The following is a 25678-nucleotide window of genomic DNA, read 5'->3' as shown; positions in this document are numbered from 1 at the left end:
CCTGAGCCTTTCCCAATACCCAGCACAATCTCTGATTAGGTTCCCCCTGGATCTTAGCCCGTATACACCCGTATGCTTTTTAAACAGCCTCAGAGCAGCCTTTTCCTAGGGCGCATAAAAAGGGAAATCCAAAATTATGCGACCAATTATGCAAGGACATAAATATTCATGCCTCGGGATCTGGAGATACCTACCAGAAAGCATCCTGGAAGGGAATGAATTTTCCCTGGCCAATAAGAAGGCTCTACGCTGTGTAGGAACATCAAGAGCGTGGAGATCTCGGGCCATCCTGCCCAAATGGTTAGTAAGTCCAAGTCTGGCAGGAGAACAAATATAGGGTTGGGCTGGTTGGAGTTTTTGTTGTTCAGTATCAATGAGATTTGTCAGATAAAACTAAATCATCAAGTGCAATCCCAATTCGTATTATGCAATTCATTTTCCAAAAAATTTAATAGGGATCCCAGCTCTGCTCTGAAATAGAGCTTGAGCCAATAATGTATTCCCAACATTTCTATTCTCCTTAACTCCGAATTAATGTCTAATTTGAAAATAACAATAATTAGTTCTGCCTCCCATCAGAAAGTGTTTAATGCCTTTTGTCAATTTACTAATCAGTGTAGCCTAATGGCCAAACCACTGCGTGTAACTTCCTTTATTCTATCAACCTGGTTTGACCAAGAATGCGTTGATCGGAAAAAAGAACTAAGAACTTTATTTAGGGTTTCCTACCACTCGGGGAAATCTGGCAAGTTGGAGCAATATTTTATTCATAAAAAGTAATTTCATGAGTTAATTGCCAAGAAAAAAATCCACTTTTTTCAGAATAAGTGGAATTAGCTTTTTTCATCTATTAAATCACGAGATAGTAAAGCTTTTTGGCGTGTGATCACAGGGAGGCTAAACAACAAATCGCTATCCAGTCCTTGTATCTCTCCCTAAATGGCATTTAGCTCGCATAGCGGCCTCAGTATTAATCTGGATGCTATAATTCCTTCCAATATCCCTAGATGGCCACCAGTTAACACAGGCCAAATAATGGACTTAATTGCAAATTTGAAATTAGGTAGGGCCCCCGGTCCTGACGGACTTCCTGCCAAAAGTTCTACATTGTTTTATCTGACCTTTGAATGTATTTTAAGCAGTTTTGAATGCCCTCATTGTGGCAGAAAGATGGCTCAGAACTGTAAACATAAATTAATATTTCCTAATCTCTGGGCCCTTTTTCTATTAGGCGCTGTATAAAACGCAAGATCACTGTTATGAGAGGAACTGGGTCGCTGCCACTCATCAAGGCCCCTATCACACAGCAACTCTCTTCTACTCACCCAGTGGAAGCTACCTCCATATTGAGTCTGTTGCTGAGACCTTAAGCTGTGAGCATACTCAGCCAGTCAGGATACATTACATCTTGAAGCCGGATGCTGTACCAGAGAAGATTCACTTTTACTATTTGGTAAGTCTGAGTGACCTTGACTTCCATGGCCAAAACTGGGGTGTGTGTGTGTTCTGGAGACAGTCCGTAGCTCAGTGGCAGAGAAGGTCCCAGGCCCTAGCAGCAGTCCATTTTGAGGAACAGACTGCTGAGATCGTTAGCAGGGATGGGGGAGAACTCTGAGTGACACCTTCGAGAGCTGTTTCTGTTTCCAGTTGATATAGAAAATATTGGTCTGGTATAGGCTTGCTGGCTTCTGGTATCAGGTTACAGTGTCTTCTTGTGTTGCTCAAAGATAACAAAGCCAGAGAGAGTTTCAGAAGTCCAGTGTCATTCAATCCAAGGTCAGGTTTCCAGAAATCAATCAAGGCAATGTCAGCAGTTCAGCGTCTGATGTACATGTTGTGTCCATGCCCAGAAGTGTCTCCTGGGAGACTTTGTAGCCGCACATCCAAAGGTCACACCTCTGGCCAGCTTTTCAAGAACAGTCCTGCAAAGACTCATCCTCACTATCAGCAGGCAGCTGGTGTTGGGGCAGAAGGCATGTGCTTTGCTGCCTAGCCTGTAAATCTGTTCTCAGCTTCACATTCCAAGGGTGCTAGTGACCCCGGGGAAACAGAAGCAGGTGGCTGGGCTTTGACTGCTGAATCGGAGCTGGAGGGTGGAGGTGATTCTGCACCAGCTTTTGGCTGTATGCCCTGGTGTGCCTGCTTCTCATTTTCCTGCTGGTCAGCTTCTGTTGACCCTGGGCTGGCTACAGAAGACTCCTCCTCCTCCTCTGAGGAGTCCTCCCTGGTGTGGAGCCCTGGCTGACCCATGACAGAGTAGTTGGATCAGTGGTCTGTAGGGTTGCCAAGCTACCCCTGGGGGTGGGAATTCCCTGCCCTGCCTCTCATTTCCTGCCACTGCTTGGAGCAGCAGTGGGAGGAAAAGACTTATTGTCGGCTTGACAGTGTGATGTCACTTCTGGGGGAAACCTGGAAGTGATGCCAGTCCCCTCTAGGAATCACCAGAAACTCTATGGTTTTACCATAGAGGTCTCTGGTGATTCGTAGAGAGGAGTGATGTCACTTCGAGGTTTTCCTGGAAGTGATAGCATGTCATTACTCACAGCTGCCCCCTAACATGCCCACCCCCCATGTCCTACTGGTTGCCACACCATGCCTGGCAACTCTAGTGGTCTTACTCAGGGCCAAGATCAGCTGTGATGGCAGAAGGAAGCCTCCTTTGCTAGATCCTGTGATGGCCTTGTTCCAGTGTAAAGCAGAAGGAGCAGGCAACGGCGTGGTTTTAACATTAAAAACAGTTTGGCAAGTGAGGGAAGCAGAACAGGAAACGTATATCTTGGTTATCCTTCAGATCTTATTCTCGCACATTTATTTTTCTTATCTGGAATCCCACTGGGCTTCAGATCCAGAATTAGAGCCATGAGTTACGTCTGCTTAGCCTCCATGAGGGCCAGGGCTTTTTCGGCCCAGCCTGGTGGAACAAGCTCCCACCTGAGATCAGGGCCCTGCAGGACTTATTAAAGTTCCGCAGGGCCTGTAAAGCAGAGCTGTTCCGCCAGGCTTTTAGTCGAGGCAGTGGACGTTCAGCCATTTTGGCCTCCCCCGTTTATGGCCCCCTCCCAGTGCCTTGCTGTCTTAGATAATATTACTGAGCACTGGAGTTTTCTGGAGTATCTCTATTCACCTGATATGAGGCACGGGGTTTGTTGATATCGTCTAGCGTGCCTTCGACTGTTTTATTGGTTTTACTGTTTAATGGGTTTTTTTGTTGAAAGCTGCCATGAGCCCACTTGTGGGATAGAGTGGGGTATAAACTGAATTTTTAATTCATCATCATCATCATCATCATCATCATCATCATCATCATCATCATCATCATGTATCTGGAACCCCTTGAATCCCTAGGAGTAGCACTCCTGAGCATATTGATTAGTGTGAGCAGACATTATCCTCCCACATCAGCATTTCTATTGCTCACATTTCTCTCGTTCAATGCAGGTGATGGCGAAGGGGGGCATTGTGCAATCCGGGATCCATGTGGAGCCTGTGGAACACGCAGTAGGTAAATACCTTTCACACTCTTGCTTCCCCTTCAGCCTAAGGTGCTTGCCTGCTGGGAGATGACCATGTGCCTTTGACTGCACGTGCTGTGAGGGGCCCTCCGCATTCAGCATCCCCAGCTAGCGCTTCCTTGTTCAGAACAGGGAGAAAATCCTCTTGGAGCGCTGGGTGTCTTGCTCTCTCCCCCCCTGTGCATGTCCCCTCCCCCGGCCCTGGCCCACACTGTTGAAGGAAGGGAAGGAAGCCAGGAGATGGCCTGGTTCAAGGGGAAAAGAATGTTAACTACAGTTCCTACTTCAAAGCCTTCTCTGTCATGAGTCAAGATTGTCTTCAGGTCTTCCTTCCTTCCTTGCTGCTTGCCTGCCTGCCTTCTTTTTTGGAAAAAGAGGTGCCAGGACTCTCAAGAGGGAATGGAAGTTTCAATCCGTATACTGAAAACTCATGAACTTTTAAACATTTCTAAAAGAATTTTGTCCGAGAGGTTCCGGAACTCCATTCTGGTGCATTCCCCCAGGAAAAAAGCCCTGGTTGTCTTTACAGCTGGAGGTCAGCCAAACTGGGCTGGTTCTAGGATTTGGAGGCTCCTGGGCAGAAAGTTCCCAGTGGTCCCCCCCTCTGCCTACCACCAGGCCCCCATGGGGCGCACTTCCCTTTCCACCCCCACTGATGCACCCCTCCCCACATCTGCCCATGTTTCCTTGCGCTGCTCGCAAGCCTTGCCACCACCTGCTGCCCACAGTGCCTGCCTGCTCTTTGCCTGATGGCACTGACCAGGGCTTGTAGTGGGAGGTGCTGCCACCATGGGTACCAGGAGCACTGCTACCATGTACCACCCGCATGCTCTTCCCCAATATTGCTGGGCAGCACGCTCAGCTAGGAGCCTGGGTAGTGGAGCACTTGTGAGCTGGCGGGGAAGGGTGGGCAGCAGGCAAGGCATGTGGATGGTGGGTTGGTGGCAGTGGGCCCCACCAAAAACCCTGGGCCATGGCAACTGCCCCACCTCAGGTTATGCTGACGCCAGCCCTGCAGCCAAAATAGGGTTGCCAGATCTTACCTTTACTCCGGCGGGAGAATTGGGGGGGGTGTTCCGGGGGTGGACATTGCGCAGCGTCCTCAGCGCGATGATGTCACACGGAAGTGTCATTGCATTGGGGATGTAGTGCAGGGACACTCTGGTATTTGGGTGAAACCCTATGGCTTTTTCTCCCTCAAAACCATAGAGTTTGCCCAAATTACCAGAGTGTCCCCACGCAATGTATCTGATGCAATGATGTCACTTCTCAGTGACATCATCACATGGGGATGTCATGTGGTGACATGTCTGTTTAGTGGTGGGGTTACCCTTGATGACCAGCTGCTCCATGGCAGGGAGAAGCCCCCGAAATCGGGGGATCCCCCACTGGGACCTGGGGGGCTGGCAACCCTAAGCCAAAAGTACTGCCTTTGAAGGAGTGTCCTGTAACGCCCTTTCTCCCTCTCTGTGATTTGTTTTCCCAATCTTCTAGCCAAAGGGGTGTTTCTTCTGGATCTCTCTGTGGACACCCATACTGCCCCCTTGGCACGTGTGCTCGTCTATGTCATTCTGCCCAGTGGAGAACTTGTTGCTCACTCGGCAGATTTTGCAGTGGAGAACTGCTTCTCAAATAAGGTAAATGAAAGTGGCCCAAAGCCATGCAGGCCAAGTGCAGTCTCCAAAGGGCTGCTTCCTTAGCTACAGAATTTGTGCAAGAGAGGGAAGGAATGGGCGGGAGGGCTGGGAGTGGGGACGAGGAGGGGTGCGTGACATCGCCTGAGTCCCTCTGTCTCTCTGTCTCTCCTCCCCAGGGAGATTGGTCTGTCTCCCTCTGTGGTTTTCTTCGGCCAGTGGGTGAAGCCTTTTTCCTTTCATTTGGCATGCCCCCCAAATTGGCCTCCCTCCCTGGTGTTGGTGTTGAGTGTTTGTGTTCATATGTTGTTACTGCATTATTTTATATCTATTTTTTTAAATGCTGTTTCAATTTTCAGATGTTTTCATGTTCTCAGCCTTGAGGATCCTATTTGGGTGGAAACCTGGCATAGAAATGTTTTAAATGAAATAAATAAATAAAGCACTCTAGGAATCACCAGGCACTTTATGGTAAAACCATACAGCTACCCTACATCACTTCAGGGTCTTCCCCAGAAGTGACGCAGAGATGACTTTTTAAAGAAATAAATACTCCCATCCGTGGGCAACTGGGGCAGCGCTAGGTCTGGGAGCGTGGCAGCTGAGCTCTGTACCAGTTGCCTTCGTGATAACCTCTTCAAGCACCAGCCAAAGGGGCTTTTTGCAAGGACCCCCCCTGGCTCTCCCAGCTATTTTCCTGCACCAAAATGGCACTGGGAGGAATTACTTCCCCATTTTTGCTGCTCCGTGTGGTGTACTCTGTGCACATGAGGCAGAAAAACTGTGAAAATGGCCAGTGCCATTTTGCATGGGGGAATGGGGGGGGGGGAGCAGGAACCCTTCCTCACTGCAGCAGTGCTTTGAGCCCAAACAGCATCGCAGATACAGAGTGCTAGATGTACAGATCTGTCCAGCAGGAGATACTCATTTAAATGTGTTGGCAGCAGTGGAGGAGGGGGAGGAGGAGAAGCAGAAGAAGCAGTAGCTGCAGAAGAAGAGGAGGAGGAGGAGGAGGAGGAGATTTGCCAGTTTGGTGTAGTGGTTAAGGGCGGTGGACTCTAATCTGGAGAGCTGGGTTTGATTCCCCACTCCTCCTCCACATGCAGCCAGCTGGGTGACCTTGGGTCAGTCACAGTTCTCTCTGTGCTGTTCTCTCAAGAGCAGTCCTTGAAAGAGCTCTCTCAGCCACACCTACCTCATAGGGTGTCTGTTGTGGGGAGAGGAAGGGAAAGGAGATTGTAAGCCGCTCTGAGACGCCAAGTGAAGGGTGGGGTATAAAACCAATTTTGAATTTGAGATATAGAATGGTGTCCTGAATGTGAAGACCAGTTTTCATTCCTTCAAGGAACATAATCCTCCAAGGAACATAACCACAGTACAACAATTTCCCTCTCTTCTTTAAGGGGTGGGGGAGGATCATTAGTTGGAATTCAGATGTTAAACGGAGAATTGTATCCTGAATAGGGGTACCAAATTCCATTCTGCTAATGAGCAAAATTGTTGAATTACAAACAAAAAGCTAAAAGGTTTAACTAAACTAAGAAGCCACTGTTCATTTGGCAAACTGGTAGAATGCAGTTTTATCTGTTGGGTTGGTGAAATAGTGGATTGCTGTCCAGCTGAGAGGGAGAGCTGAAGCCTCGAATACTGATTCCAGGGTAGTATCTTTTCTGCTGCCATATGTTCGAATGTCAAAAGATCTTTTATGCTTTCAGGTGAAACTGGCATTTTCAGGCACCGAAGGCCTGCCCGGCAGCAACGCCCACCTCCATCTTGCGGCCTCCAAAGACTCCCTTTGCGCCATCCGTGCTGTTGATAAGAGCGTCCTCCTTCTGAAGCCTGAAGCTGAGCTTTCGCCCCAGACCGTGAGTCCCAGCTGCATCCAAGGGTGCATATGGACCCCCATTTCCCAGAACAATTTTTCCTCTACTCTCTTAGATAGCTCTAGCTTTATAAGCTCCCATGCTGGAGAGAGGACTTGCAATCTCCGCCGTGATAAGTATCTTGCTGACAAATATGTGAGGCATTGCTGTTGAAGAACAATAACAATATGCATTCATCGTCCCCCTCTGCCTCAGCACATCAACCTGCAAAATAGCTGAAAAGCTGCTCTGGGGGTGAGATGAGCATGAGAACATTATTTTGTCCAGTGACATCACGGCCACTAGTCTGTAGGCACCATGCTTCCCAATTCTCTCTGTGGTGAGCAAAAGTAGAGGCAAAAAGAGGCACTTCCAGAAGGCAACAGAATTGCTACGGCCCATCGGATTCTCAGGGAGAGAGAAATCCTGCACTCACAAGGATTTTCCTGCTGTTTCTTCACACACAGACACACAGGTCAAATCTGCATTTGCCTTTCCCACCGGTGTCCCAGCCTTCTTAAAACAAACCTGTCTACATTTGCTTTAGTTTTCACACTTCAACTGTGTGAGTATACTTTTGCATGTCTGAATATGTTTATCGCCCTCTTGTGGCAGCTCCATTGTAATTGTGCCTGCTTTAAATGAATCTTCTCCAAACAACATTCAAACAAGCATAGAGAAAGACGGCGTCACAGAAGCACGAAACTAATTTAAAAACGTAAATGCAGATTTGACCATAGACACACACACTCACCTTCCCTCTCTCTTCAGCTTGGAGTTCCGATGAGTTCCGATGAGTGCTTCAACAGTCCAACTGGAAAACATTCTCCTCACAATAACATCGCTCTCCATTAATCCATGTTCACCGTAATTTCCTCCAAGCAATTCTGCACTAAAATCGAATCCAACCTTCTTTTTAATCCAGTTCCCCCCCCCATTCTATGCATTCACTCCCCTTTTTCTCAGCACTCGACCTCTGAATATCTGTTTTCATTCAATCTGGAATGCAGATTTTCCTGTGTCAGTACTTGCCTCAGCGGTCATTAGCTTCCTGAGCCAAGTAATTCATGGCGGGGTGATAAACACAGGGGGGGATAGGGGAGGGGGACCTGACAGAGATCAATGAAACCATGTCAAGTTGCCTGCTTATTGTTCCCTTTGAATCGGAAGCGGAAGAAGGAAAAGGTGCTACTTAAAACCACATTCAGATACCCTGGGGCAACACTGTAACGACTGCGAAGTCACCCCTAAGCGGCCATACATCTATGCAGAAGATACTCTAAAACCCGATGAACAAAGAAAGTGAAAGTGGCAAGCAGTGTAGAGGTAGATTAACCTCCCGACATGGCTGTGGGAAAACTGCGAGGAAACAGATGGGTGCGGAATCAGCCACTGAGAAAATCCGGAGTGGCAGGCAAATGCGGAAAGGAATGGAATGGTCAGTTAGCAGCCAGGGCAACACATTGGAATGGGAGCCAAGATTTTGCACTCTGCTCTCAAGTTTAATTCAAATCACTTGGGAAACCCAAAGTGGACCCTGAGTGTTTTGATTGCCATTGTTATGGTGAGACAGGGTAACAAATGGGCTCAGCAACTGAGCTGTGAGCCAGGAAGTCCTCGCTTCTCTCTTCCACTCTGAAAAGTTCTGGCAGAAGAGGAATCAATCTAGGAGGAAATGCAACATCTAGAGAGGGTTCTATGATCTATTCCAGGTGTCCACCGAGTGGTCTAACGTGGCCATGCCTCTCTGGCCCGTGGCCTCCAGCATTCCAAGGGAGTGGGACACGTTGTCTTGGCCAGGCTCTGCCCGCCACTTATTTCTTTTTGGAAATGGCCTGGAGATGGCTAGAAAGCAGCAGGGATGGTTCCAGTTTAGCGGACAGTCTGTTGTTCCAGCCCAGACCATCTCCTCTGGTACGTCCCCGGGAGAGTGTGACACTCTGCTGAGAGCAATTTGCTGGTGGTCCCTGGCTGTCCTGAACTGGCGGAACTCTCTGCCAAATTCCACCAGGGCCCCGTGGGACTTCATGCCATTCTGTAGGGCCTGTAAGGCAGAGATGTTTCACCAGGCTTTTTGGGTGAGGACAGCAACGGTTTTCCATCACAGCCGGCACCCTCTTTTCTTCCATTCTGCCCACTTGGGCCTCCTCCTTAACCTGCCCATGAGCAGGGGTCATTTCGTAGAAAAAGAGGTGCAGGAGCTCATTAGCATAACTCATTAGCATAACTTATTTGCATATGCCACACCCCCTAACATCACTGGAAGTGTGTCAGAAGGCAACACCCACCGCTCATGCTCCACTGGACTGTTTTGGATTGCTAGCTATTGGGGGGGGGACGTGCAGATCTGTCCTCGCAGAGGAGGGAGAGCTTGTACCTGAATAAAACTTGGTCCTAAAGGTGCCACTGGACTGTTTTGGACCAGGGGACCGGGGGGGGGGGGGGCTCTGCCGCTTACCTGGCTGCTTCTTGCTCTGAGGGCTGCTGGGAGCAGGGGGTGTAGCTTGTTGCATGTGCCCGCCCCCTGGGCTCTTTACTGCTGGAGCTCTGCTCCTGTGCGCTCCTGCAGGAAATGACCCCTGCCCATGAGATAGAAGAACAGCCCAGAGTAGGTTTTGGATTAAATTATGGGAGACAATTAAATTAGGATTAACTGACTTGATTTTAATATGTAATTTTGTATTGTTTTTAACCTGTTGTAAATCGCCCAGAGCCTTGTGTACTCGGGGACTGGGCGATCCAGAAATTTAATAAACAACGAAAGAGAGAAACTAACAACAACAACAACAACAACTCAGTCCCCAGCGTGGACTCAATGGGCATGGTGTGACTACCAGCACAGGAATGTTCAATGTCATACCGATTCTCCTTTGCTTTCAGGTTTATAATCTGCTTCCTGTGAAGGACCTCAGAGGCTACAGCTACCAGAATTACTATCTGAGTGAGCCAGACCTCGAGAAGTGTGTGGCTTCAAAAAATATTCTCGTGGATGGCATTTACTACGCCCCAGTTTCTGAGAACAAAGGCGACCCCTATGAGCTCCTCAGGGTGAGTTTCAAATAGACGTTGAGCTCATGGCTACTGAAATGCCTGCCACTGTGCCCAGCCAAGGTGAACAGAGCAGAAAGGGAAAATGTTTACTATAGAACCCCCTGGCAGTGATGCTTATATGGCTGCCACCTACCTAATTTTGGCAGGCATTCTCCTGCTATCGCTGTGGCCTTCCTGAGGCTGTTGGTGTAGTGGTTAAGTACACGGACTCTAATCTGGTAGAACTGGGTTTGGTTCCCCACTCCTCCACTCGCACCTGCTGGGTGACCTTGGGCAAGCCGTAGGTCTGATAAGAGCTGTTCTTGAAAAAAGAGCAGTTTCTGTCAGAGCTCTCTCAGCCCCACCTACTTCACAGGGTGTCTGTTGTGGGGAGGGGAAGGGAAAGGAGTTTGTAAGCCGCTCTGAGACTCCTTTGGGTAGTGAAGGGCGGGGTACAAATCCAATCTCCTCTTCTTCTTCTGAGCAGTAAGAGGGAAATGGGGCAAACAGTCCAATATGTGTTATGATGTCACTTCCTGTGAAAACCTGGAAGTGACATTACAGCTACAGCACGATGCTCTAGGAATGCCCAAAATCTCTATAGTCATTACCATAGAGACTTGAAGAATACCTGGACTGTTATGTCCAGGTTATGTTGTGGCCAGATTACTTCTGTGTTTTCAAAGTATTTTTTGAGGGTTCCACCCCTGAAAGCTTCCATTATTTGTGGGAGCTGGTCTAGGTGGTTGGGCCACTCAATATCTAGGGTAATGAGGTTTGTGCCGCCACACCACACACCCCACCTGTTAACTTCATGGAGAAGTTCTGATGAATGAACAGAGCTTTGGACCAAACACAAATACCGACCCTCTACACTGTCATTCTACATGGGTGAGCCAATTAAACAAGACTTTTGTTTTTTGCTCAAGTGTTGTGTTCTACTTTTCCCCATAGACTGAATGGTGCCCATTCATGCCTGTGGTAGAAATTAAACCCTTATGTTTGGGGACACCATTGTAATGGAGGCTAAACCTGCCCCTGGGGATCCCACTGTGGCTTTTGCCTCCCGCCCCCTCAGCTGTGTCCCAAAGTCCCCAATGTGCCTTCTCTGGAATAGATGACGGCCGGCTTGACATTCCCCGTTGTCCTCTCCCTCCTTACTTTTATAGTTGTTTTCACAGTATCCTACAATTGTTTTTTACCCTTTTTGCACAGAACTCTGTTCATCTAATTCCTAAAGGTACAGATCTGAATTCCGGGGAAGCCTGTCAGAGTACGGCTCCCTGGGACATTTTTACTTCTGCCTGGGTTGAAGGCCCAACCAGGAGTCCCGAGAGGAGGACGGGAGGTGATGCTGCAGAACGAGCAGCTCCACACGGCCCTTCCGAGGCCCGTCTTTCAAGGGAGGGATCCATGCGCAGAGGAGGAGGGAGGCCCATATCCCTGTGGGCACACTCAGGGGCAGGGGTGGCAGGGGCGGGGCACAGGTTCTGCACTCTTCCCAGGGTGAAGAAACGCCTTGGCCTGACTCAAACCACAACGAACTGCCCGCTTCGTCTGTGTGCCGCGCCCCTCTTTGATTAGCCAAGGAGCCCTCTTACCTGCTCCTCTCTGACATATAGAAGAGGTCCAGGCTTTTCGAGATGTGAGAGAGTGCCTTACCCTCTTGTTTTGCAGAATGTTGGCCTTAAAGTTTTTACTAATGTCAGGATCCGTCAGCCTACGTTCTGCACTCACGGAGTTGCATACAGCGCTCGAGGTGAAGGTGGAGCAGGGTGGCACGGTAAGAACTGAAAGCAGAACAAGGCACAGAGGAGTCATTCCTTTGCTCTTTACCTCAGCTCCATCTCCAAGGCTAATGAGCTGCCGAGCGCCCTCTCTCCTTTTGCCCCGATGGCTCCTCTGCCTCCACTGGGCCTGGGGCTCTGTGAGATGTAGGGTGGCTCGGTCCCTCCTGGCAACTGGTGGGGGACGGGGGTGGGTGGGCTTACCGGGAGCAGGACATTTCAGCCGATGTTTCAGCAACGTGCCCACGTCACTTCAAGCAAGACCCATTAAGTGACATAGGCATGTCGGGGATGTCAGAGTGATGCTCTGGTTTTTTGGGCAAAAACTCGATGGTAGAATTAGCTTTTACCATAGAGGTTTTGCCCCAAAACCAGAGTGTCGTCATGATGTGCCTATGTCACTTCCAGGTCACACTGAAGTCATGTAGGAATGTTGCTAAAACGTTGGTTGGGCCTCCCTCCTTTTTGGGGTCAGTCCCCCCCCCCGGCCAGCTGATTGGCGGGAGGGAGGAGGGGCCTGGCAGTGGGGGATCCCCGCCTCCACGGGGGGGGGGCATTTCTGGCAACTCCAGTAAAACGGCTTTATTGAAAAACACCCAGATGTTTGGGAGGAGGACTTTCTAGGGAATCATTGTTCCTTCTTCTATGCCTTCGTTTCTATGACCTCCCAACAATATCTTATCAAAGGGAAAATGTAAAGTGAATTTGGAACAACCTCTGAGGAATTTTGTCTGTGAGCTTTCTCAGTGGGGCCTCGGCAGGAGGGAGGAGGCCTCCGAGGGCCAGCAAAGATGCCTGGGAGGCAGGGCCGTATTAGCCCATGGCCAGGCCGGCCCCTAGGCTTTCAGATATTTCAGGGCCCCTCCGGCACTTCAGTCTTCCACCCCACTACAGCTGACAGCCTGGCCCTGGCACGGTAGGCACTCGGCCGCAGCCCATAGCCCTAGATCCATTGTGAGGGTCTCCTGAAGAATTCTATTCAGTTTTCAAATATATATTTTTATTGCGCGAGCAGAACTCTTCAGGAAATCACATTTTGGGGGGTATGATTGTGCAATACTGTAATATTTTGGAGCGAATAACATTTTTATTATCTATTAAAATATATAAATTATGGATCATTGTTTTAATATAAGAGACAACGTGTTTCACTGCAATAAGGAAGAAATTAATTATCTTATTAGCAGAGGTTATATATTACAGGCTGTCTATGAAGAGAAAGTAACAGTGCGCCTCAGCAAAAAAAATAATAATTGATGGGCCCCTAGTCCCTGCAGGGCCCCTAGGCTTCGGCCTAGTCAGCCTTAGGAATGATGCAGCCCTGTTGGGAGATCAGGGAGAGAAAAGAGAAGCAAAAGAGACAGCAAGAGAGTCTGAGGGCAGTGCAGTCTCTTCCCCTCGCTCGTGGGGTGTGGCCGGCCACTTCAGTTCCCTTTGGAGAGGTTTCCTCCTTTCCCCAAAGAGAATGAAATGGAACTCTCCACCATCTCCCCTCATGTCTGGAAATCAGGCCTGCATATGTGTGAACAGACCGACCCACAGTCCCACGGAGCCAGCTAGAGTGGCCTGGAGACACAGACTCGTCCCACCTCCCACCTGGACTCATTCAGACCCTGGATAGTTTCCTCAGGAGCTGATAGCAGCCATTCTCTCCCCTTGCTGCCTTCGGAAAACGTGTGTGATTCTCAGAAATGTTTTAGAGGAATGGCCAGTTTTCAGAGGAAACGGTACTTCTGGTCAGGGTGCAAATGTGTCGGGGGGGGTGGAGACGACGTGAGGAATCGAGTGTCCGATGACACGAGCAGGTGCCAGACACCAAAGATGACATCTCAGACCTGTGTTCGTTGCTTGGTTTGGCAGTTAGTTGCACACAGGACCTGGACTCATGAACAAGAGGTGCAGGAGCTCATTAGCATAGCTCATTAGCATAACTTATTTGCATATGCCACACCCCCTGACATCACCGGAAGTGTGTCAGAAGGCAACACCCACCGCTCAGGGTCCACTGGACTGTTTTAGATTGCTAGCTATTGGGGGGGAAGCGGGAAACGTGCAGATCTGTTCTCGCAGAGGAGGGAGAGCTTGTACCTGAATAAAACTTGGCCTTGAAGGTGCCACTGGACCGTTTTGGAGGGGGGAGGGGCTCTGCAACTTACCTGGCTGCTTCTCGCTCTGACTGAGGGCTGCTGGGAGCAGGGGGTGGGGCGTGTTGCATGTGCCCGCCCCCTGGGCTCTTTACTGGCAGAGCTCCGCTCCTGTGCGCTCCCGCAGGAAATGACCCCTGGTTGCACACGTCAGCCACCTCCTCGCCATTCGATTCAGCTTTGGGAGCCAAAGAGGCAAAGAGCTGCTTCACGGATGCGTGTTCACTTGAGTGCAGAATTGAGGAAGGACGTGCACGTAGGCTTGCCGGATCTGGGTTGTGAAATACCTGGAGATGTTGAGGCTGGAGCCCAAGGAAGGCGGGGTTTGGGGAGGGGAGGGACTTCAATGAGGTATGATGCCATAGAGTCCACCTTCCCACTGTGGCCCTTCTCTCCAGGTGAACTGATCTCTATTGCCTGGAGATCACAGCTGTAATAGCAAGAGATCTCCAGCCGCCACCTGGAGGTTGGCAGCCCATACCTGCACATGGGAAACAGCCCCTGCTGATCAGACAGCAAGACAAGGCTCTTTGACAGAAGGCGCTCCACAGCAAGTGGTACGGATGCGTCTCTCAGCCGCAGCTCCAGCATGAACCTTCTCCCCTGCTTCTTGCCGTTCCAGAGAGCGCACCCATGGCGTATGCAATGGAAACATCATCAGGACGTTCGCCATCAGCGCCCCCATCGCCAGACTCTGCAATGGCTGCAGTGGAAAAGCCCACCAGAAGCTTTTTCCCCGAGACGTGGCTTTGGTTGGAAACGTCAGTCGAGTAAGCAGTGGCTTTGATACTTAAGAGGGTTACGTAGACGGAAAGAAACATTAAGGTTTGGGTCAAGGGGGTGACCCTGCTGCGATGAATGGGCGTGGCTTTTGCAAATGTGTTTGTTTATTTTTGCACTTACATTTTTTATTTCAAGCTTTCATCTGATCTATTTATTTGGAGATCTTTTTTTAAAACCCAGCCACGTCAGAACATTCGGCAGCTCTAAAAGATGGCATGAAACTTTATAAAGAACGCAATAATGATGCTAAATAACATAAAATTCACGTAGGATTAACAGCCTCCGGGTGGGGACCAGGAGACCCCCCAGAATTAGAACTGATCTCCAGGCGACAGAGACCAGTTCTCCGGGAGGAAATGGCTGCTTTGGAGGGAGGACCATGGGGCATTAGACATCCCTCCCCTCCCCAAACCCCGCCCTCTGCAGGTTCTACCCCCAATTTCCAGAAATTTCCCCTATCCACAGTTGGGAACATAATAAAGCACACAAAAGTACACATCATAAAACTGTTGCAAGTAACATAAAGAAAATCCAGTTGAACCTGGAAATCATTTAGAATGCAGGAGGAGAGCATTTCGAACTCGTGGGGCTACTGGCAAGGCCCTGACTTCGATGATGACCCACTTTGCCTCAAGAGACAAGAGGACTCGAAGGACGGTCTGAGAGCCTGGACCCCAGCCCCCTCTCTTGGCACTGTGATCCCATGTGGTTCAGTTGTCTCTAGTGCAGGAGTCCCTAACCTCCACCCTGCCATGCGCCTCTGGAATCTCGACAGAGCCACCACAAATCTAGGTTTGCCAGCCTCCAAGTGGGGCCTGGGAATCTCCCGGAATCACAACGGATCTCCAGACTACAGAGAATAGTTCCCCTGCAGAAATGGCTGCTTTGGAGGGTGAACACTCTGACACTTATACCATGCTGAGGTCCCTCCCTTCCTCAAACCCCACCCTCCCCAGGCTCCACCCCCAAATCTCCAGGAATTTCCCCACCTGGAGCTGGGAACCCTACACAGAATGGAGGCCATGTACGGTTTTCAGCTCCAGGTGGGGAAATTCCTGGAGATTTGGAGGGTGGAGCCTGGGGAGAGTGGGGTTTGGAGAGGGGAGTGGCTTCAATGGGGTATAATGCCATACAGCCCACCTTCCAAAGTGGTCATTTTCTCCAGGGGAACTGTCCTCTCTAATTGGCTACCCTATTGCCATGGGAAGCTGAGCCAATAATAAAATGGCTGCCACAGTACGCCAGGCCAACCACAAAATGGCTGCCATGCGAGGCATTTCGTTGTTCAGTCACACAGTCGAGTCCGACTCTTCGCGACCCCATGGACCAGATCACACCAGGCCTTCCTGTCTTCCGCCGTCATCTGACGTTTGCTCAATTTCATGTTCGTTGCATCTATGACACTGTCTAACCATCTCATCCTTTGCCGTCCCCGTCTTCTTTGACCTTCAGTCTTTCCCAGCATCAGGGTCTTCTCCAGTGAGTGCTCCCTTCTCATTTGGTGGCCAAAATATTTGAGCTTCAGTTTCATTATCTGGCCTTCCAGGGAACAGTCAGGGTTGATTTCTTTGAGGATTGACTGATTTGTTCTTCTTGCAGTCCAAGGGACTCTCAAGAGTCTCCTCCAGCACCATAGTTCAAAAGAATCTATTCTTCGGCGCTCGGCCTTCCTTATAGTCCAACTCTCGCAGCCATACATGACTACTGGGAATACCATTGCTTGGACCATGCGTATTTTTGTTGGCAGGGTGATGTCTCTACTTTTTATCATGCTGTTTAGGTTCGCCATCGCTTTCCTCCCAAGGAGCAGGCGTCTTTTAATTTCATGGCTGCAGTCACAGTCTGCGGTGATCTGGGATCCCAGGAACGTGAAGTCTGTCACTACTTCCACAGCTTCCCCTTCTATTTGCCAAGGAGTGATGGGGCCGGATGCCATGATCTTAGTTTTTTTGATGTTGAGCTTCAAGCCCACTTTTGCGCTCTCCTCTTTTACTCTGAGCAAGAGGTTCTTTAGATCCTCTTCACTTTCAGCCATTAGAGTGGTATCATCTGCATATCTGAGGTTGTTGATCTTTTCCCCAGCAATCTTAATTCCCGCTTGTGATTCATCCAGGCCAGCATTTCGCATGATGTACTCTGCATATATATTAAATAAGCAAGGTGACAGTATACATCCTTGTCGTACTCCTTTTCCTATGCTGAACCAATCAGTTGTTCCGTATCCGGTTCTAACTGTCGCTTCTTGGCCCTTATACAGGTTTCTCAAGAGACATGTGAGGTGGTCTGGTACTCCCATCTCTTTAAGGACCTGCCATAGTTTGTTGTGATCCACACAGTCAAAGGCTTTAGCATAGTCAATGAAGCAGAAGTAGATATTTTTCTGGTACTCTCTTGCTTTCTCCATAATCCAGCGAATGTTGGCAATTTGATCTCTAGTTCCTCTACCTCTTCGAAACCCAGTTTGTACTTTTGGCAGTTCTCTATCCATGTACTGTTGAAGCCTAGCTTGTAGGATCTTGAGCATGACCTTGCTAGAGTGTGATATGAGTGCAATTGTGCGATAGTTTGAACATTCCTTGGCATTGCCCTTCTTTGGGATTGGAATGTATACTGATCTTTTCCAATCCTGTGGCCACTGTTGCGTTTTCCAAATTTGCTGGCAAATTGAGTGCAGCACTTTAACAGCATCATCTTTTAAGACTTTGAATAGCTCAGCTGGAATACCATCACCTCCACTAGCTTTGTTGTTAGTAATGCTTTCTAAGGCCCATTTAACTTCACATGTCTGGCTCGAGGTCAGTGATTATAGCGTCGTGGTTGTCAAGGACATCGAGGTCTTTCTTGTATAGCTCTTCTGTGTATTCTTGCCATCTTTTCCTAATCTCTTCTGCTTCTGTTAGGTCCCTACCGTTTTTGTCCTTTATCGTGGCCAGCTTGGCATGGAACGCTCCCTTGATTTCTCCAATTTTCTTGAAGAGATCTCTAGTCCTTCCCATTCTATTGTTTTCCTCTATTACTTTGCACTGTTCATTCAGGAAGGCCTCCTTATCTCTCCTTGCTGTTCTCTGAAAATCTTCATTCAGTTGCGTAAATCTTTCCTTATGGGAAATCTTATGGGAGGCATAGCCAATCACAAAATGGCTGCCATGAGAGGCATAGCCAATCACAGAATGCCAGTGATGGGGTTATGTATAACTAGTCCCGTAGCTAGCCCAAAATCTTCATTCAGTTGCGTAAATCTTTCCTTATGGGAAATCTTATGGGAGGCATAGCCAATCACAAAATGGCTGCCATGAGAGGCATAGCCAATCACAGAATGCCAGTGATGGGGTTATGTATAACTAGTCCCGTAGCTAGCCCCCCCCCATGTTTTTAATGGGCCCCCTCCCGAATCCCCGGCTTCCCCTCCTTCCCTCCTCCCCCCGATTGATCATGACTTCGCACAGTCAGGAGGACTCAGAAGAGTCCTCTGCCTTCTTCTTTATCCCGGGACAAGTGTGAGGCAAAACTGGGGTGACCTCAATGTCATGTGGAAACAAAAAATACCCCGAGATAATTACAGGGGTGAACTCGAGTGTAGTGTAGAATGTAAGTTCAGGGACAGGGTTGAACCAGGATTTACGGTCTAATGTGGAATCACCCTCTGCTTGTGTGGTTGGAGTCAACAGAGGGCTACGTTCTTATCACATGGACCTTTTTATACGTTTGCCACCTAGGATTACCCACCCACCACCAGGTAGTTGGAAGCAAGCAGAACAACGGTGATACATTATGTCAAAAGAAAAAGTCCACAGACTTATAAGTTCTTACCCAATATCCAGTTTACTGGAACAAATCAATTTTTCAAAAATCATTCATAATGATGCCATCCACATGGCTGGAGATCCCCTGAGATTACAACTGATCGAAGGGTGACAAATCAGTCCCCCTGGAGAAAATGGCCGCTTTGGGAGGTGGACTCTCTGGCATTACATCCCACTGATGTCCCTCCCATATCCAAGCCACACCCTCTTCACGTCCCCCCCCCAAATCTCCAGGTATTTCCCAACCCGGAGCTGGCAACCCTATGGCCACCCTGTTAGCAGTCAGCTGTCTCCCTGCATGCATTTTTGTGCCCCAGGTTTTCTCTATGTTATCCTCTAGTGTCCTGAACATAAAAAGAGAGACTGGATTTGACTTGTAAAGCAAAGATGGCGGAACTACCCTCTGCGCCAAGAGCATTTCCTCAGGGGACTGTGGAAATTCTTGGGATTTCTCACCTCCAAGTGGGGCCTGAAGTTCTCCCAGAATTCCAGCTGGCCTCCAGACGACAGAGATCGGGGGAAATAGAAGCACTAGGGAGGGCCGGCTCTGTGGCATCACATCTCTGCTGAGTTTCCTCCCCTCCCCAAGCTCTGCCCTCAAATCTCCATGAATTTCCCATAGGGCCCCCAAGTGGGGTCGGGTAAACCCCCGCTTTGGAGGCCCGATTTCCGCCACCACAGAATCGGGCCCCGGGGGGAACTCCGCCCCCTCACATTGGGGGCGTGGCCAGAGAGCTCTCGGAGCCCGGCGAGGCTCCCCTGCCACCAAGGTAAGTAGACTTGGCAACCCTAATTTCCCAAGCTGAAGATGGCCACCCTAATCCCTTCTCGCCCTCTTCTGTACCCTTCCTACCAGCTCCGGTGGGCAGGCAGACGTGCCAGTGACCATCCCAGACACCATCACCGAATGGACTGCGGGCGCCTTCTGTACGTCAGCGGAGGCCGGCTTCGGCCTCTCCGAGACCGTCTCCCTCAAGGCCTTCCAGCCCTTCTTTGTGGACCTCACCCTGCCTTACTCAGTGGTGCGAGGGGAAGCCTTCGTCCTGAAGGCCACGGCCTTCACCTATCTACAGCATTGCATCAGAGTGAGTGGTGATGTTTGCCGTCTGGCCTCCTTCCCGAAGCCTGGACGTCCGGGGATCTCCCAGAATTACACCTCATCTCCAGGCAACAGAGGTCCCCCTCGGACGCTTGTGCTCACCCACAAGTCCAAATTCCCAGGTCCAGAGCTGCCCCCTTCCTGTTTGCACCCACCCCTGGGACCTTCTACCTCCGTGCCTTGGATCCAGCCGTCTGTCAGTGGAAGGCACAGTTGCCCAGCGGGTTCGGGACTGGGGGTGGGCAGGCAGTGAGGCCCGGGCGGGGGGAGGGGAGAAAAGAAAAACTAGGCCTCAGCAGAGGCTCAGCTACTTACTGGAGGTTTTGACCACAGTTTCTGGTGATTCCTAGAGCTATCCAGAATAGCGTTGCCAGGTCCAGCTCAGGAAATATCTGGGGACTTTGGGGGTGGAGCCAGGAGCAAGGATGTGACGTCACCTTTGTGATGTCACTAGGGTTGCCAGGGGAGGCCAACAAGCTGGAAGGGAGTTCTGGCCATCACATTTAAAGAGACTGCATTCCTTTTAAACGCTTTCCCTCCTTTGGAAATCATGGAGAATGGGGCGAGGGTACCTTCTTTTGGGGCTCATGGAATTAGACCTCCCTGGTCCAATCTTTTTGAAACTTGGTGTTTTCTTTTCAGGAGAGGCACCACCAGCAATGCTGAGTTAGTGTGAGCTAGCTCACAGTTTTTTGGTCTCCAGCTCACGCATTTTTGCCTTTGCCCAGGAAGGATGGCTCCAGAGCAAACTAATTTAATGCAGTGACCAAATCGCTCGCTGACGACTTTAATGCCAGGAGCTCACAAAGTAGGATTTTTGCTCGCAAGACTCCACAGCTTAGAAGGAACACAGCTGACAACCTGAAAGAAGCAGCCTTGTTTTTCTTTCTTATCTTTTCCCCAGGCCGGTTCCCCCTCCCCGTTTTTGCCTCTAGTTTCCATCCGCCAATCAGCTGAGCACTGGAGGGGGAGGGCTGCAATTGGCCAGAGGTCTCCTGCCATAAGTGGGCGAAAGGAGGACTCCATTGGAGAGCTCTGGCAAGAGAGGATTTCTGCCCCCCTCCCCTCTTCCCAGCTGCCTCTTCTGACCCCTGGAGGATTCATGCTTGGGGTCGCAGGCCCAGCCTGGAGGACTGTATCTGGAAGGGGGAAAGGGGACGAAATCGGCTCTCCCCTCTTTTCCTTCAGCAGATTGCATTTGCAGAAGAGGGAGGAGGGGTGATCTACCTCTTTTCCCCGCTCCACACTGCTACGCCAACCTGTGCATGGTCCACACGGGTCCCCTAAGCCTTCGAGGCAACCTTTCGGGGCCCGGAAGGGACTTCTGGGGTGAAAATGCGGCAAAAGCCCACACTACTTCCACAGACAGATTGATAGACCCAGTCTCGTCTCTCTCTCTCGCCTGCTTGTCTGCTTCGTGCTTTCAGGCTGTTTCTCCTCCAGAGGTCTCCTCATTTGTCCATGGAGGGAGGGGGAGTGGGATCAGACCCGTCACCCACAGGCCTCCTCTGGCCCAACCTCCACCTTTTCATACACTCTGTGGACGAATCTTATACACGCATGTTCTGCCTGAGACTCGTTCTATCAAAAATAAAGTTTCTCAACCTAAGGAGAATATTCTGGAAGCTCTTCGGGTGCTGGCTTGTGAAATCTGAGAGGTGTTGCATTTGCAGAAGAGGGAGGAGGGGTGATCTACCTCTTTTCCCCGCTCCACACTGCTACGCCAACCTGTGCATGGTCCACACAAGTCCCCTAAGCCTTCGAGGCAACCTTTGGGGGCCCGGAAGGGACTTGTGGGGTGAAAATGTGGCAAAAGCCCACACTACTTCCGCAGACGGATTGATAGACCCAGTCTCGTCTCTCTCTCTCGCCTGCTTGTCTGCTTCGTGCTTTCAGGCTGTTTCTCCTCCAGAGGTCTCCTCATTTGTCCATGGAGGGAGGGGGAGTGGGATCAGACCCGTCACCCACAGGCCTCCTCTGGCCCAACCTCCACCTTTTCATACACTCTGTGGACGAACCTTATGCATGCGTGTTCTGCCTGAGACTCGTTCTATCAAAAATAAAGTTTCTCAACCTAAGGAGAATATTCTGGAAGCTCTTCGGGTGCTGGCTTGTGAAATCTGAGAGGTGGAATATAGGTCTGGCCAGGAGATCCCCCGATCTTCGGGGCTTCAATCTGCCAACGGCCAGCTGGCCAGTGGGGGAAGCCCCACCCCCAAAGAGGTCTGTTACTCATTGACGTGGTCAGTGTGATGACATCACATGGAAGTGATGTCATCATGCCAGGGACGTGTGCGTTGACGCTCAAGCATTTTGGTAACCATAGAATTTCGGCCAGAATGCTAGAGCATTGTGTGCAACGACGTCTCCCTGCCCCCCACACTCCTGGACAGCTCCCTCCCACCCCCCTGCAACCAAGACAATCTGAATAAGAAGTCCAGGGTGTTGTATGTGGAGGGGTAGAGCACCCTGGAGAGCCAGCTTGGTGTAGTGGTTAAGAGCGATGGACTCTTATCTGGAGAACCAGGTTTGATTCCCCACTCCTCCTCCTCCACATGAAGCCAGCTAGGTGACCTTGGGCCAGTCCCAGTTCTCTCAGAACTCTCTCAGCCCCGCCTACCTCACAAGGTCTCTGTTGTGGGGAGAGGAAGGGAAGGTGATTGTAAGCCTCTTTGAGACTCCTTAATAAGGGGTCATTTCCTGCAGGAGCGCACAGGAGCGGAGCTCCGGCAGTAAAGAGCCCAGGGGGTGGGCACATGCAACAAGCCCCACCCCCTGCTCCCAGCAGCCCTCAGTCAGAGCAAGAAGCAGCCAGGCCCCCCCGGTCCAAAACAGTCCAGCGGCACCTTTAAGGCCAAGTTTTATTCCGGTACAAGCTCTCCCTCCTCTGTGAGGACAGATCTGCACGTTCCTCCCCCCCCCCAATAGCTAGCAATCCAAAACAGTCCAGTGGAGCCTGAGCGGTGGGTGTTGTCTTCTGACACACTTCTGGTGATGTCAGGGGGTGTGGCATATGCAAATAAGTTATGCTAATGAGCTCCTGCACCTCTTTTTCTACGAAATGACCCCTGCTCCTTATGATAAAGAAAAGTGGGGTATAAAGCCCAGCTTTTCTTCTTCTGTATAGAGTTTCTCGCATCCCTCCACGGCTTGCAAAAGGAACTCACAGAAGCGAGCAGCAAAATGCTGAATAAGACGCAGGAGAGGGGGCACGAATGCTGCTAGTCGCAGAGCTCAGCATCTCAGCTAGGGTTGCCAGCCTTCAGGTGGGGGCTGGAGAGTTCTCCTGGAATCACAACTCCTCTCCAAATGACAGAGACTGGAGGAAACGGCAGCTCTGGAGGGTCGACTCTGTGGTCTCCATCTGGGTGAAACGGAAGTCCTAGAGTGGCCTTGCATCACCATTCCCGTCCCCCTGAGTTCCCTCCCTTCCCCAGACTCTGTCCTCCCCAGGCAGCCCTCCCCAAATACATTTCCATGAATTTCCAAAGAGAGAGTCAGAAGAACACAGTCATAGAACTGGAGGAAGGCTGAGCCTGAGCACCTTTTCCAGCCCCCTACACCACCTTGGCCGTTCTGGCCCCCTGAGACCCACTGGTCGCCTTCTCTCTTCCGCCCTGACCTCCTCCTCCTCCTTTTCTGAGCCCCTCCCAGGAGTGGTGGAGAGCTGCCCCCCCGCAAGCAACACTCTTTTGCCAATGGGCAGGTGGGCATCTCCTTGGCTCCCTCTCCGGACTTTGCGGCTTCCTTGCTGGGAAATGAGGAGGAGTCCTACTGCCTGTGTACGGACGAAAGGCAAACCGTGTCGTGGACCGTCACACCAAAATCTTTGGGTAAGGAGCTGCACTGAAATCGGCCCTGGAGTCAGGGATGAAGTGTGGAGAGTGGGGAGAGTAACTATCTCCTGATTCAGGAGGGAAAGGGTTTGGCGGCTGTCTGATCAAGGACAGACAGAAAAGACACAGAGCATAACTTTCCTTCTATAGCTGTGTGCAGTGTTCCCTCTAAGATGAGTTAGTGTGAGCTGGCTCACAGTTTTCTAGCCTCCGGCTCACACATTTCTGTCTTAACTCAGGAAGGAGGGCTCCAGAGCAAACTAATTGATGCAGGAGCCAAATCGCTCGCTCACAACTTTAATGCCAGTCGCTCACAAAGTAGGATTTTGGCTCACAAGGCTCCGCAGCTTAGAGAAAGCATTGGTTGTGTGTGTGTTGGGGTTGCCGTCTTCCAGGTGGAGACTGGCGATCTCCTGGAATTCCAAATAATCCCCAGATGACAGAGATCAACTCCCCTGGCTCCGCCCCCAAGTCTCCAGGAATTCCCCCAAACCACCCCCAGGTTGAACACTCAGCTGAGCATCACCCAGGCAACCTTAGGTATGCTGACCTGGGACTGAGAAATTCCTGGAGATTTGGGGTGGACTGAGGGATGCCAGCCTCCAGGTCAGGCCTGGAGATCCCCCGCAATGACATCTCCAGATGACAGAGATCAGTTCCTCCGGAGAAAATGGCCGCATGGGACATGGACCTTGCTGAGGCACCTCCCCTCCCCAAACCTCACCCTCCCCAGGCTCCGCCTCCAAATGTCCAGGAATTTCCCGACCCAGAGCTGGCAACCCCAGCGGTGGAGGCTGGGTAGGGTAAGGGCCTCACCAGGGTACAATGCCACAGAGCTCCCCCTCCAAAGTAGCCATTTTCTGCAGGGGAACTGATCTCTGTCGTCTGGAGATCAGCTGGAATTCCACGAGAGCTCCAGTCCCCACTTGGAGGCTGGCGGAGGAAGAAAGATCAGCCTTTCATACCTGTCAGGTTTGGGCAGTTGGGAACATCCGTAGAAGAAGAAGAAGAAAAAAAAGAAGAAGAAAAGTAGTAGTAGTAGTGGGTTTTTATACCCGGCTCTTCACTACCTGAAGGAGTCTCAGAACAGCTTATGATCACCTTTCTCTCCCCCTTTCCACAACAGACACCCTGTGAGGTAGGTGGGGCTGAGAGAGCCGTTTCCAGAACTGCTCATGATAGAAGAGCTCCGAGAGAACTGTGACTGACCCAAGGTCATCCAGCTGGCTGCATGTGGAGGAGGAGTGGGGAATCAAACCCGGTCCTCCCAGGTTATAGTCCGCCGCTCTTAACCACTGCACCAAACTGGCTCTCAAGAAATACATGAAGAAATACACGGGGGAAGAAAGGCTGGTGATTTGTACCCCTGACAAGGAGACCATTTCTGTTCTAGGTGAAGTGAACCTCACGGTGACTGCTAAATCTGTGGACTCCGAACAGCTGTGTGGGAACGAAGTCGTGAAGGCGCTCGGCCAAGGGCAGGCGGACACCGTGATCAAGTCCCTTTTAGTCGAGGTTTGTGGGCTGCTTCGCTCTTGGGGGTGGTGGTCAGCGCTCACATGCGCATAAATGGTAAATAGTTATGCTGGTGCACCAGTTCTCCCTGAATCACAAAAGGTTGCTCTGTGTTGAAACATAAACATTTGGGGGGGCGGTGAATCCCAAAAGGGAAAGGGGGGAGAACCCACAATATGGACCAATTGCCCTTGTTTGCCCCTTTTCTTTCTCCTCGTCTTCTTCCACCTCCTCTGCCTCCCCCCATTTACTGGGCTGTGAGCTGAGGTGACTTTAGCTGTTTGTGCTGGGGGCTCCAGAGGCTCTCGCCTCCTTCCTGGAAGCCTGGGACCCTCTACCCACTGTATTGGAGGAAACATGGCCCCAAGGTGCCCCCTACACATTCCCCACCTGGACTGGCAAGGAGCGTGGTGGCGGAGAAGGCTCTCAAGTCACAGTTGACTGATGGAGACCCTGTAGGTTTTTTGAGGCAAGAGAGGTGGTTTGCTGTTGCCTGCCTCTGTGTAGTGACCCTGGGCTTCCTTGGTGCTTTCCCACCCAAGTATTAACCAGAGCCAGCCCTGCTTAGCTCCTGAGCTCTGATGAGGTCAGGGTAGCCTTGGGCCACGCAGGTCAGAGCAGGCGAGGAGGAGAGACCCCCTTCCCAACTGCATAGCGCCGCAGGAAACAGAAG

The 25678-nt window shown here is 50.6% G+C and overlaps 1 protein-coding gene across 1 annotated transcript in view; it reads left to right on the top strand.

The window, feature by feature from the left end:
* Positions 1-25678, top strand: part of LOC107109302 (alpha-2-macroglobulin-like) — an 83409-nt gene that overhangs the window by 18255 nt on the left and 39476 nt on the right. Inside the window, exons 12-21 of the mRNA XM_015409902.1 lie at positions 1232-1453; positions 3439-3502; positions 5007-5149; positions 6862-7011; positions 9889-10056; positions 11716-11821; positions 14592-14739; positions 19412-19640; positions 23361-23487; positions 24884-25005. Of these exons, the coding sequence (XP_015265388.1) occupies positions 1232-1453; positions 3439-3502; positions 5007-5149; positions 6862-7011; positions 9889-10056; positions 11716-11821; positions 14592-14739; positions 19412-19640; positions 23361-23487; positions 24884-25005 (1479 nt within the window). The remainder of the gene's footprint in view (positions 1-1231; positions 1454-3438; positions 3503-5006; positions 5150-6861; positions 7012-9888; positions 10057-11715; positions 11822-14591; positions 14740-19411; positions 19641-23360; positions 23488-24883; positions 25006-25678) is intronic.

Source organism: Gekko japonicus, unplaced genomic scaffold (assembly GCF_001447785.1).
Source record: "Gekko japonicus isolate JY-2015 unplaced genomic scaffold, Gekko_japonicus_V1.1 scaffold170, whole genome shotgun sequence".
NCBI lineage: Eukaryota > Metazoa > Chordata > Lepidosauria > Squamata > Gekkonidae > Gekko > Gekko japonicus.
This window is presented reverse-complemented; position numbering and strand designations above follow the sequence as displayed.